General features: G+C 34.2%; 1 protein-coding gene across 3 annotated transcripts in view; it reads right to left on the bottom strand.

The window, feature by feature from the left end:
* Positions 1-14,462, bottom strand: part of LOC136037783 (vacuolar protein sorting-associated protein 52 homolog) — a 116,716-nt gene that overhangs the window by 99,058 nt on the left and 3,196 nt on the right. For 2 of the 3 annotated variants that reach the window (XM_065720613.1, XM_065720614.1), the window contains exon 1: positions 8,758-8,878. The exons of the other annotated variant lie outside the window; for it this stretch is intronic. In XM_065720613.1, the coding sequence (XP_065576685.1) occupies positions 8,758-8,809 (52 nt within the window). In that variant the 5' untranslated portion in view covers positions 8,810-8,878. Of the gene's footprint in view, positions 1-8,757; positions 8,879-14,462 lie in introns of those variants that run through there. 3 annotated transcript variants of the gene reach the window in all.

Here is a 14,462-nt window from a genome sequence, read left to right as displayed (position 1 = left end):
GAACCCACAACCAAATCAATTTAATAAAAAGTCATAAATAATTTTTCAATGAATCATGCGTAGTAAAAGTTTAGCACAACATTGTACAGTCAAAATTTGTTCAAAATTGCATGCAACTGAATAGTAAAATACACGGGCTGTTAGAATGGTGCTTGGTTCAACTATAAGATTGAGCATCCTGTGTTGGAATGGGAGATTAGGGAAGTGGATGGGGATATGTTCGGCAACATTAGCATTGAAGCCTGCTGAAAAAGGCCAAATGTATATGAAATTCACCTTACTTATGCAAAAGCTTTTTTAAACTATATATTTTATAAACTATTTTTTAAACTATTATATTTTTTAAACTTTTTTCAACTGCCACCTGCAGCAACTCATTGCTGATAATTTTAGCAAAAGCCAGTACTTACTTTTCACCAGTACTTAATTATTATATTTATTTAATGTTTGGTTATTGTTTTTATGAAGTGTGTAATATTTTGAATTTAACTTTGATCAATGGTAACTTTTCTTCAGTAGTGATCAAATAAAACTCTTGCCCCCCCCCCCCCAATGACAATGCTGGTGCTACACACCTGATATAAGACAAGTGTTGTGAAACAGGATAATTGTATTTAAATAGGCTAAGGTGTAGAGGTAACTTTTGTTCAAATTCAAATGTTTTCCAAGGTTATAGTTGGTCAATCCCAATTAGACTAGTCCTGATAATCAGCCAATCACAGCTATCTAACCCTATACACATAATGTCAAAGATAAGGAGCATGTTGTCTATGTATAGGAAGATACATCCAGATACTAATAATATCAAAAATACTCAGAAATCTGGCTAATATTAAGCACTGGTTGAGTATTAGGAGTCTTACACTATGAAATCCAGTGACAGCTAATCACCAGTTCAAAATTTATGTCAGCGTAAAATCTCTATCACATCACTAAAATTGTATTGTTTCACCATTGGATTGGTAAAAATCTTCTTAAAAAATAAGCAAGATGAAATATTTATTTCAAAAGCTTGGACATTTTGATCAAATAGAATATTCACAATTCAAAATTTACTGATAGGCAACAGAGGAGCTTATTCTTGGACACACATTTAAAGCTTGAAATTTATCTTGCACAACGCTACCAAATTTTTGAATTAGGATCTATAAATATTAAAAATAAAAGAGGACCTAGTATAGAGCCCTGGGGTACTCCGCAAGTTATCGTACTAGCTTCAGAAGTAAACACCCATTTACCACAACATGCTTTCGGTCACTTAAATAAGATTCAAACCAAGACAAACTCTTTCCAGTAACACCGATTTTTTCCAGCTCAAGTAATAACTGTTTATGGTCAATCGTGTCAAAAGCCTTTTTCAAATCCAGGAATAAAGCAGCTGGAATCAGACCCGCTTCAAACGACGTATTTACCCAGTCAACAAGTTTAATGGTTGCCATTTCTGTGGACATTTTTTTTCTAAAACCAAATTGAGTATTTATAAGAATTGTATTATTTTCAATGTAATCAGTTAGCCTGGATCCTATCACCTTTTCATATATTTTTGAAAAAAAGGGAGGATAGAAATGGGTCTTTTGTTTGAAGGGTCGTCTCTCTTACCTCCTTTGTGCAATGGTAATGGTATTATTTTAGTCACCTTCAAAACTTCCGGGAACATTCCTTTTTCTATAGACTTATTAATCAAATTACATACAACTGGTGTTATAACGGATTTAACTGATTTAGCAATATTAAGAGAAATCCCGTCTGCGCCACATGAGTTTGATTGGATTCTACTGATAATTGTACTCACTTCACTTATGATAAAAGCGTTAAAAACCAGCTGATTTTCTACTGGAATTTCCGACTGAACTATTTTGGGAGGCCGCTTAATTCTTTTCCGAGCATCGTCACAAAGTTTCGCTCCCTCACTAGAAAAATAATCACATAAATAATTCGCAACATCATTTGGGGTAGTCAAATTCCCCCTCTCTGTCTGTAATTTATTAATAACTTCTATTTTACCCTTTTGACCCAGGAGTGAATTTACTGTTTTCCATGTTTTTTTCATATCACATTTATGCTTCATAAATTCATTTTGTAAATATATTTTTTCAGCTTTCCGTTTTAATCCGTTTAAAGTATTCCGGTAATTTTTAAACTGCTGAAAATTAATAACAGATGGTTCACCTAGGTATATTTTATACAATTCATTTTTCCGACTTATAGAATTTAGAATGCCCTGTGTAATCCATGGTTTCTTTGGGAATTTCGTACTACTCTTTTAAGTCTTCTTAGAGTACACGTATCATTCAATATCTTTGTAAATATTGCAACAAAAATATCATACGCAACCGACGGGTTATCTTCTTCAAAAACTGGAGTAAAATCTGCATTATCCATTTCTCTCTCAAATTTTTTTAAATTATCATTTCTTAAATCACGAAAATATGTTTTATTTATTTGACCACTCTTATTTATAATCCTGTAAGATTTTTTTATTTTTACTAAGAAGAAAAAGATGGTCGGATCCATCCGTGAGTAGAACATCAGCATACGAACTTTCAAGCAGCTTTCCATCCACAAATATATTATCGATAACAGTCGCAGACTTATCAGTTACTCGTGTAGGAATAGTTACCAGGGGGTACTGGAATGATAAATCATAGAGTTAAGAAAATCTAGATGGCTTGTACTTTTAAGGAGGTCAATATTGAAATCCCCCATTACTACTTTATATTTATGATCATTACTAAATTTCTCCATTAAATGCTCCATTTCCTCAATAAAAACATCCTCATTAAATGACGGTGTCTTATAAACTAAACCAACAACTACATTTTTATCAGATTTATCTTCTATTTCAATAAAAAGAGTCTCAAGTCTTCCCTCAAGCCAAAGTGAGAGATCCTACCTTACCCAATACGAAACTCCTTCCTTTATCAACAAAGCCTAACCGCCTCGCTCCATAACCTGTCATTCTTTTCTTTCACTAACATATCCTGGAAACTGGGAATCCCACACTGAAAAATTATCCCTATTCGATACAAACGTCTCACATAGTCCTATTACTAACGGTGTTTCTTGCATATCACTTAATATGTTACACAGTGTAGGGTACGCAGTCCTAAGGCCTTGGCAATTCCAAAATGCAAAAATAGTATCTTCTTTGACCAACCATTTCTTCAGCGACTGACTATCCAAAAAATTACTAGCTTTCATTGCTTGAGTATTATTTCCTTCACTTAAACTATCATTTGCAATAGGGGTGGATAATAATTGGTCAACAGACAGCCGATTACTTTCTAAGTCTGAAAGCCTGTCGGTCATACTATTCATGATAATACTCTAGTATGCTCAATAGTGCGAACTCTTTGATATCTTAATGACGAAACAAACAAAAAAGTTTTTGACACGAGATTAGTGAAACAAAGCAGCCAACCCCAAATAAACGAAAGAACTGAGGATGGATTCAACATGTCAGTACTGGTCACTGATCAGGTCATTCAGTGACCTAATTTTCAAGATGGCTGAACTGTTTTCCGGTTTGGCTAGCACACGGCCACCATCAGTCCAAACATTCCGAGCTCCAAATTTGTCGTGTGCCAGATTCAGCAGTTGCTTACGTTTTGGCGTTAAATACTCAGATATATTTTTGAAAATATATATAAATAAGTATTTAAGTATTAAAAAATAAGTATTAAAAATAAGTATTTTCGATCGCCCGATCAAAAATACTTTCGATGGGGCGAGCTTCTTTTTGTTCATGAACACGCGCTTTGCACACCCAGATGAATGAAAAGTGACGAGAACAGGCGGGATAACATTTTCTGATGATCTAACTCGAGTACGTAAGCGCTCAGTTGACTTGATGTCACTAGCAAGCACACGGATCTCCATCTTAGCATTGAATAGCTCTAGAACGCTATTGGGCAGCGTTTCTCCACCTATCTGAGACAGTCCATGGATTAGAAGAACGTTCGATCTCCTTTCCTGTTCCAAATCGTCGTTGCAGTATTCTAGAATTTCGATGCGATTTTCTAGCGCCGTTATTTGAGCTTGAAACCCCTTGAGTATCTTTTCAATATTTGCAAATTTTGAACTGTAATCGAGACTTATTGCATCATAGATCTCGGTAACAATAGTGTTAATTGCTTGTTCACTGATCACGCCTTTGTCACCTGAACATTTCTCAATCACCTGTTTGTGAATATCCTGACGAAGATTTTCTTTCAATTTGGCAATTTCACTCTGCGCGTTTACTAGGGTAGACGAGAGTGAAGATACACTGCTTGTCGAAGCAGCACCAGCAATTCCCATTATTTCTTGATACACATCCGGAAATGTGGCTAGTTCAGTAAAAGCACCTTGAACTCCTTTCAACTTTTTCTTTGAAGCTTTGGGGAAATTTTCTTTGAACAGCAAAATGAATCCGTTACTCAGTGATGCTTTTTTGTATGATCCGTAGCAAAATACTTGATAAGATTTTCCCTTCTTCGATGCAGTTATACCAACTATTCAAACAGGCCACAAAGGTTAGCCGTAGAATTTGCCAAACGCAACATCATTAACACTGTAAGACATTGCAAACTTGATAATGTCTAATTTCCTGAGCTTCCAACAAAATGGGAAGTGCGGGGACCTGGTACACCTGTCCCCAGCAGAAACTTTTTGATATTTCAAAAACAAGAGACTACCAAGTTAGTATTTTCACATATAAATTTATTAATAATATACTTCCCTCTTCTTTCGAAAATTTTTTCTCCATTAATTGTGATCTTCATAGCCACAATACACAAGGGGCATCAAATCTGGTACACCCATTTAGAAATACGGCTAGAGCTTCTTTTGTGATTAGAAATTTTGCCCCCTCTGTATGGGATATTATTCCAATTGAAATAAGAAATTTGAGTCATTTGGCTTCCTTCAAGGCTGTTGTTAAGAGATTCTTCCTTGCAAAAGAATAGTATGGTAATGATGCAAAAGTATAGTAATAATGCATGAGTGTCATAAGTAGAATCTTTGTATGTAGTAATATGTAGAGTAGAGATGACTGTCACCTGCTGCCAACAAGCCCAAAGGGGCTTTCTTAGCAGGTGCAGCAAAATGTTTTGTATACATGTTTTTGAAATAAATTAATCTAATCTAATCTTAATGTTAGTATCTAAATCACAGACAGATTTAACCTAAGACAAGTTTTGAAGAGCAGAATAATTGTATTTAAATAGGCTAAGGTGTAGAGGTAACTTTTTCTGTATTTAAATTTTTTAAAACAATAAGTTTTCAAAGATTGTAGTCAGCCAATCCAAACTAGAGTAAGATTCTAGACTACTTTTTGATATCTTGGAAAGTAGTTAGGTTAGGAAACAGAAACTTTCAGGGATAGATCAACAGACTAAATAAGGTCCTTGGAAGTTTTTTTAAGTACCCACCTCTACATCTTCCCCATCAAGGGGGCACTGACCTTCAAAAATCTTTGTTTTATAAAAGTGAAACTTTACAAAATAAATCTTCTGCTTTAATGAAGCACAAGAAACGTATTTTAGCTTCATAACTAGCTCAATCAAAATTCATGAGGTTTCAAAGATGTGCAAATATATTTCATTAAATTAAAAAGAAAACCACTGATATGGCTTAAACTTTTACTCAAATCATAGGAATTGCATTTTATGAGATAGAACCAGAGAAAAAGAAATTAAAACTGAATATTAAGGCATAATGTTGTTTTGACTAAATTCTAATAGGCAATGAAATTTTCCTACCTATCAAGCAGGCAAATTTCTAAGACAGAAATCAAAACAGGTTTAACATAGTAGCTTGGCAATACCTTTCTGGAGTAAGCTATGTTTTTGGCCCTTAATTCATCATTGAAAGTTTTTTTGCCCACCTATACACTTTACAAGATAGCAAAAATAAGCTTGTCTGGAATTTTACTAGTCTAGTCTTAACTATCAGCTAGTCTAAATGGTAAATATTTCCCATTTCATATTATTGATCTACAAATAAAGTGAAGATACTACCAGATGCCATTTTTGATATTCTTTCTGGATATAATAATTGTTTTTTCTGCAAATTCAATTTTAAGCCCCTTTAGGAACCTTGAAAATAATAATCTTGTTCTATATTTTTTTGGAAAGAAAAATGGGTTACAACATTTGTTTCAAATTTACTATTTAATTATAAATCACTTTAATCCATCTGAGAGCTTAAGGTCTTCCAGACCTGTAGTGCTCTTGAGTTGATGACTGCCACTTGAATATCCACTGTTTCTTCTCCTACTCTTTGTCAAGTTGGTTTTTGAAGGACTGGATGGAGGGAGCACTGACAGTTGAATCTTTCAGTTGATTCCAATGGTTTATGATTCTTCTCAAAAAGAATGTTTGGCAAGTCTTCAATTGGGTGCTTGACTTTGATAGCTTCTTGGAGTGTCCTCTTGTGTTGTGCTGATTGGTACTGAGATTGCTACTAAAGATTGCTCACTTTTCATTCTGCAGCTCATAAGTAAACATCATGATGCTGCACAAGCGTCTGTAAACCAGAGAGGGTAGTTTGAAGTACCTGAGGCAATCCTCATACATGGTTGATGCTAGACTTTGTCTGTATTTTGTTGCTCATCTCTGTACGTTTTTGATGAGCCTCACATATTGTCAATAAGAAGGACCAGCAAGACACATGCCAAAATCAAGATGGGGTCTGACAAGAGCCTTATACAGTTTTATAAATATAGATGCCTGTCTGCTGTTGATAGTTTGTTTTAGTAGTCCAAGACTGAGATTGCACAGCAAACAACATGCTGGACATGGCTGTGAAATATAAGGTTATCACCAATAATGACACCTAGATCCCTTTCTTCTGTTCTGTTCTTTAGTTGCTCTCTTACTTTGGTGGTGGGGTTGTAGATTGTGTAGTTTTCCATTTGGTTATTGGGTTCAAGGTGTACTACACAGCACTGTCCTACATTAAATTGGAGAAGCAAGTCTTGGGTCCAAACTTGTAGCTCATGTATTATGTGCTGGATACTCCAAGGGCATGTAATGCCAAAGAGTTTGGCATCATCAGCAAACAGGTGCATGCCCTTGTCAATATGGTTAAACATATCATTGATGTAAATCAGAAAGAGAGTTGGACCCAGTACATTTGCCTGTGGTACTCCACTCATTACTGAGGCCTTGTCAAAGTAGAATCAAAGTAAAAGTTTTATAATTTATAAACATTGATTTTTCAAGATTAAGTTGAATAAAAAAATTCAAAACAAATTCATAATTTCTTCTTATGCTTTTAGGCCAATTAAAAACTGCCATTTCACTTAGGCCTAGGTATATGTAAAAAATATCAAAGCTGATACAGGAAACATGGTGGATAGAAAAATGGAGAATTGCTTTGAATTTTCTACTCAATTTAATTTTGATAGGCTAAATCAATTCTTATGGATTCAATAACTTAAAAAAAATTAAATAAAATTGAGACCAATGTTACAAGCCTTTTTTATACCCAAAAACTAGAAACTTTTTGGTCATTTTTAAATGTTCAAAAAGCACCTGTAGCCTATTTGAATTTGCAAGAAAAGTGAATAGGGTATTATTTTTGTAAAGAGAATAAAAAAGGCATCTAGTGGTATTTTCATTTTATTTGTAAGTCAATAATATGAACTAGAAAATATTTACCATCTAAACCTATATAGGCTACATCATGTGTGAGATTAGGAGTCTGCTGCCCATGTTATAAGCAGGAGTTTAAGAACAAGTGTTTTGAACTAGTTTTCATATTTTTATAATATTTCCCTTAGACATGGCACAGAAGAGAAAGAGGTAAAATTCTAGCTGATTGACTTTTGGCTGTCTCAGAAAGGGGTTAGGTTAGAAAAATGAAACTTTCAGGGATGAGTCTAAAGGCTAAAGTATTAGGTATTAGGTACCTTCCCAGCTAAAGCTGGGAAGGTATTTTGAAGCACTCACCTCTACTCTTTCTCCCTCTAGAGGGTCCTGACCTTTGATGACCTTTAAAAATGTTTGTGTTATAAGAGTGAAAACTTGCAAAATAGATTTTCTGCTTGAATGAAATACAACAAAATTATTTCAGCTTCACAACTTTGCCCAATCCCAATTTAGGCTATAAGGCTTTAAAGATATGCAAATACATTTCCTAAAATTTTGAAAAAAACTGATATGGCTCAGAATTCTAATCAAATAACAGAAATTGGATTTTTAGAACTAAAGGCAGATAGCCTAATAGGCAACTGATAACCAAAAATTAAGGTAAAATGTTGTTTTTTTCAAAATTTCTATAGGTATAGACCTGTCATATAGGAAAATTTCAGGGTCCTCTAGAAAGAGAAGGAGTGGAGGTGGGTAGGCTACTTCAAAATAACTTCCTGGGACATACTTTATCCTTTAGACCCATCCATGAAAGCTTCATTTTCCTAACCTAACCCCTTTAAAAGCTAGCCAAAAGTTAATCAACTAGAATTTTACCAAGAAAGGTGCCCTATTCTGAGCATTAAAAACTGGAAGGGAATAGGCCTAGAGAAAGGAGCGTAAAAACATACAAGTTAGCTTAGGCTCTGGATTCATTCCTGGAAGTTTCATCAGCCTATTCTAATTTAACCAACCCAGCTCCTGAGATAAAAGATAACTTGCAACTTATAAATTTACACAGACTATTTCCACAATTAACTAACATTAGAAACATAGAAAATTCTCTAACATTGCTTATGCCTCTAAGCTGTAGGTAATAAGACCTAAAAATTTTGATAAATCTAAAAAACTAGTTTTCAAATACCGTTTAGAATTTTAGATTCCATTTCAAGATTTTTAACAACTAATTTTGTCATAGATTAAGACACGTCGAGCAGATTTGAAGTTTTCGCGTTACTGTACACTGTTGTTGTCGCTAAGGTACTCACGATGTGAATAAACCTCAATAAAGTTATTTTTGCAACAAAAGAGAGAAAACAAAACAAAATGCATATATCGTCTTTGAAACGTAGTTTTCTTATTTATACAACCCTATCTTGGTTGTTTCTTCTTCTATGCCCATTTGCTTATAATTGGTTGATGTTTTTAAACTGCCTTATGAAGACAAGGGCCCTCTCAATGATTTTACTTACCATTCCTCAGTCTTGCCAAAACTGTGGTTGCTGGTTATTTTATAATTCTGGGTTTAATTGATTACCGTATAGCACAACGTATTCTGATTCATGCTCTAATTTGGGCTCATGGAAAATTTGTCTCAGACTTTAAATTATAAGCACAATTCATTAGAATGTGAATGAGCTCACTAAATTGAGGTTTGGAACGAATCCACCAATTTTGATCTTTTTATAAGTAAGCTCCAAGCTGACTTAGAAAGTCTTGATGTTTTTCGTCCCTATATGTAAACGTTACTTGCCATCATCAACTACTTGCTGGTAGAACATAACGACAAATACAAATTTTGTAAACGCTTTGTCAATCTCAGTCGTCATCTTCTTCATGGCAATGTCCCAACCAAGCAATTCCCCGAAATCAATCAACTAATAAATAATCAACTAAGTTTACAGCACTCCGATGCGCAATTGACTATTAACTCTGTTATCTATCTATATATATAAAAATAAGTTGTTTGTTTGTGTGTCTGTCGACAGACGTCATGTTTGTCGACTGACGAAATTACAGACCAGGACACCGGGACACAAATGACGACCGGGACACCGGGACATAGAGAATATAAATGACGACCGGGACACTCAACGAGAAATTACAGACTGGGACACCGGGACACAGGGAATATAAATGACGACTGGGACACAGGGACAAAACTACAACGGGGATGCCGGGAGGATATATAAATGACGACCGGGACACAGGGAATGTTCGATTAGCAATCACCATCAACAAAGAACCGGGACACAGGGAATCATGCACAGACAATAGGACAGCCAAGAATGTTGTATATTCGCAAGTTTTACATAGTTAAAACATATATATATATATATATATATATATATATATATATATATATATATATATATATTCACAGGTGGGACACAGGGACACAACTATAATAGCACGTAACGACTTACGCGCGCGGGGGGCGCGAAGTGCCCCCACCAACTAGGTGTTGGGGTGGCGCGAAGCGCCACCCCAACAGCTAGTTGACTATATAACGAACCCATATATAAGAGTATAATACCGAATAATTATATAATAGTCAATAACCATTTACTGCTAACTTTTTGAATAATTAAAATAAAGAGTGTTAGCCCCAGTGTTTTCTTAATTCTTTGGGGATTATTTCAAGAATTTACAACATTTATTACTTATTTATCCATCAGTTGACGAAAGCGTCCCCTACTTTAGACTTCGAAGTGATTCACTGATACTGAGGAGAGAAGAGCACAAATAAACGAAAAGAGCGGACCAAACCGAAGACTTTTTTCCAGGCACCTTACAACATCTGGCCTTCAGATGCAAAATTACTGCAAAGTTGTTAAACAACTTGTTGTAAAAACAATAAGAAATACTTTCTTAAGGCTTAAAATAAAGCCATACACGAGTGAGCTGCTAAATATCAAGCTGCCAAGATTAAGAAGTCCGAAATATTAAAAGTTATAATAAGCGTATGAATAGAGATTAAAGGCCCTTACCGCTAAAACCCGCTTTAATTAATTGTGATCAGATTAGACTGAAGAAGAAGATGGAACGAAAGTCGGAAAAGATCTCTCTAAACCCAAAAGTAGCCCAATTCTGATTTCATTTGCCGATTTTAAGAAGAGTAAGAAAAAGAATTCAAATTTATTGTTTTGTTGAAGAAGAAATAATGTTTCATTTATTTTTCGCTTTTCATTTCATTTGTATTTAATGGTTGCATACATTTATTTATTAGGACCGCCAAAACAGGCCTGTATTACCCGTGGTCTATGTCAAGTACCGAAGCTTTTTTCGTTATTAGTTCGTCTTTTTAGTTACGATCCAAAGTTAAAAGTTAATTTTTTTTTTTTTTAGTCTTACAAATTTCGAATTCAAAATTTGAGCATTATTACGGGCCATTGAGCCCTTTGGGATACTGTTCTTGGTATTGTTATTTTATGAAAATACATAGAAAAAAATAGCACAAAATTTATACTTCAACTAAAAATTTCCTAAATTTAAATATGTTTAAATTTGCAGCTTTTTTTCTTAGCTCGTTAATTTTTTTTTAGACTTACAAATTTTGAATTCAAAATTTGAGTAAAAAATTTATGCTTTAATTAAAATTTTCCGAAACTTAAAAATGTTTAAATTTGCAGCTTCAAAATTTTGAAGAATAAAAAATTCAATTAGCATAAGGCTAAAAAAAAAAAAAAAAAAAAAAAAAAAATTCATGCCCCTTTTTATATTTATAAATTGTGTACACTGTAAATGGTATGTAATTAATTAATTGTATATATTCGGATTACTCAAATTACAAAAAGCAAGACACTATCAGAGATTAAGAATCAGAACAAAAGAAAAAAGCTTTAAACAAAATTATACATTTTGGCACAACAGTTACGGTACCACAAAAGGCAGTATCTAAAAAAACACAAATTGTTATTGAAGATCTGAACACTGAAAAAACTGTCACTATTTTTTTTACTTTTATTAATAGATAGCTGACTGTAAAATTAATAGCTTCTTATAAAGTATAGCAGATCTAGTAGGAAATATACCCTTCAAAAACGATCTACATAGATCACCAGTTTGAGAAAATTCGTCTAGAGGTTTAATTTTGGAAAAAAATGTATATGAGTGACGTCATATATTATGACGTCATACTGTGACATGCACAAAAAAATTGCTGTCACAAAAGGTATTATGTAAAAAAAAAAAAAAAACACAAACTTTTCCAAAGGTCAAACAATTTGTCATTAGACTTTTCACTCTTATTGATATATAGATGACTGTAAAGTTAACAGCTTCTTATAAGATATGTCAACAACTGTTTTGATATTAAGAGTTGCGATTTCGAATTCTCTTTTGGTTGAGATAAAAACCTCTCCCTCTCAAATTTTCACGACTTGTGTTTCTGTTCTTCCCCCACCCTCCCCGCTTAGATTTATTTGTGCCCAAGACCATAAGCTCAAATAACATTAAAGGAAACAGATCAAACTAATCAATACAAATTTACATTGTACTGTATCAGATTAACGACGCTTCTTGACTACTAAGGTCCCTGCGTCGGCGCTGCAGTGCATTCCTGCAGCATGATTCGATCTCTGGGTCCCGTATTACCAAGCTAAGGTCAAACCCACTGCGCCACCACAGGACAATACAAATTTACACTGCTTTTGGGGCAAGGAGTTTAAACCTTCGCTTTCACAAATACGTTAAATAAAACCTTTTGAACTATTGTAGATGGAAAGTGCATTTATCGATTATCCAGTGTGTAGAAACTTAAGAAAATATAAATAAAATTCGTGAGATATCCAATTCCCCTGTTGTTAAGCTTCAATTCAATGTTTATAAACCCTGTAAATAAATCTGCAACCAATAAGATTTAAACCCAAGACCTGCACTATTCTAGGCTGCAACCAGATGGATCAAAAAGGCACATGTAACGAATATATTATCAATCCAAGGCATTTGGGCAACGATTTTTCGCTCTGTAAAACATTATAATATTTTTTTTCTGGGATGCAACACCATTCTAGGCTGCAACCAGATGAATCACAAAGGCACATATAACGAATATACTATTTGTCAAAGGCACGTGAGCAACGATTTTTCTTTCCGTAAAACATAATAATATTTTTTTCTGGGGTGTAACCCCATTCTAGACAGCAACCAGATGGATCACAAAGGCACATGTAACAAATATGCTATCTGTCAATGGCACATGGGTAACGATTTTTCTTTCTGTAAAACTTAATATTTTTTGGGGGGTGCAACCCCATTCTAAGCTGCAACCAGATGGATCACAAAGGCACATGTAACAAATATACTATCTGTCAAAGGAACGTGGGCAACGATTTTTCTTTCTGTAAAACATAATGATATTTTTTTCTGGGTTGCAACCCCATTCTAGGCTGCAACCAGATGGATAATAAAGGCACATGTAACAAATATACTATCTGTCAAAGACACGCGGGCAACGATTTTTCTTTCTGTAAGACATAAAAATATTTTTTCCTAGGATGGGAAATAAAATATAATAATATTTTTTTCTGGGGTGCAACCCCATTCTAGGTTGCAACCAGATGGATCACAAAGGCACATGCAACAAATATGCTATCTGTCAAAGGCACGTGGGCAACAATTTTTTTTCGGGGGTGGGAAGGACATAAACACAAAAACTATTTTATAACTTAAATAAGAAGTGCCCTGAAATTCAAGAAATTTTGGGATTTCAGAAGGAGTGAGGATGCCCGGTTCTAATCCCTCCCCACCTTGTTTTGCTCCAATAACAGAACTTCCATCCACCCTATAGTCACAACAGCCTTATTAAATTGCAGCTTCACCATTTTATAATAACTAAGATAATATTTTATAATAGATATTGTCACAAAATAATCAAAAAGAGCAGCAATGCTAACATATTAATATCGTAAAGGTATTACAAGCCGCTGTGATAACGTAGAAGGGACAAATAATTGACAAAGATTTCAGGGGTGTCAATACACAAAAAACGTACGGAGGGGAATAAAATATTCTTCGAAGTTTTTTTTTTGCTTTTTTATTTTATTCAATGAAGATACCAAAAAAAGGTATCTTCCAATGAAAATACCAAAAAAAGACGTTTTTTAGTATCTAGTGCAGAGCTGCACTCAGCAGCTGAGGGCGAAGAGCAATTGCACCCCTGATAGATTAAAAAAAAAAAACAGTCGTTATTATTTCGAGGATGTTACAGGAGAACCAATACTATTTCCAAAATTTTCTTCCCTCTGAGAGGTGAGAAAACTAAGATGTATAAAAACTCACTTTAGATATAATTGCTTACATTTCCTATATACATAAATGCCCACTCTTATTCAGACATACAAACTGAAGCAAAGGGGAGGGGGGGACGATAACCATTCCCCTAGATCTTTAAATACGTTTCTTGGTATCTTCATTGAAAAAAGCCCGTAAAAAACTTTAAGTTTTTTCCTTTTTTGTTGCTTCAATAATGAAAAATGATAAGATGGCAAAAATGATAAAAATAAAAAAAAGCTCCCTCTGTTTTCGTAAGTTGGCGCCTGACTATAAATAAGTAACTATAAATAGGTTAGACATTGAAAATATACGAGATTGTCTACAAATAACCTTTTCTCATGATGCTACCCCTATAAATAAAAAAAACTCGTATTAGATGTAAACAAATAGCAGAGAAAACTTAAAAAACTAGGTCCCCCTGAAAAATAAACATATTTTTCTTTACGTAAAACATCCCCTAACTGGCTACCATACAAAGTTTATTTTGAAAAGGCACCATTTGGAAGCACTTCTAATCAAGAATCACTAACTTATTTCTGGCAAGATCTATAAAATTCAGATTTCTCGGAGATA

The sequence above is a fragment of the Artemia franciscana genome, chromosome 17, assembly GCF_032884065.1.
Source record: "Artemia franciscana chromosome 17, ASM3288406v1, whole genome shotgun sequence".
Taxonomy (NCBI): Eukaryota; Metazoa; Arthropoda; class Branchiopoda; order Anostraca; family Artemiidae; genus Artemia; species Artemia franciscana.
Note: the sequence above shows the minus strand (reverse complement) of the source record. Positions and strands in the feature narration are given on the sequence as shown.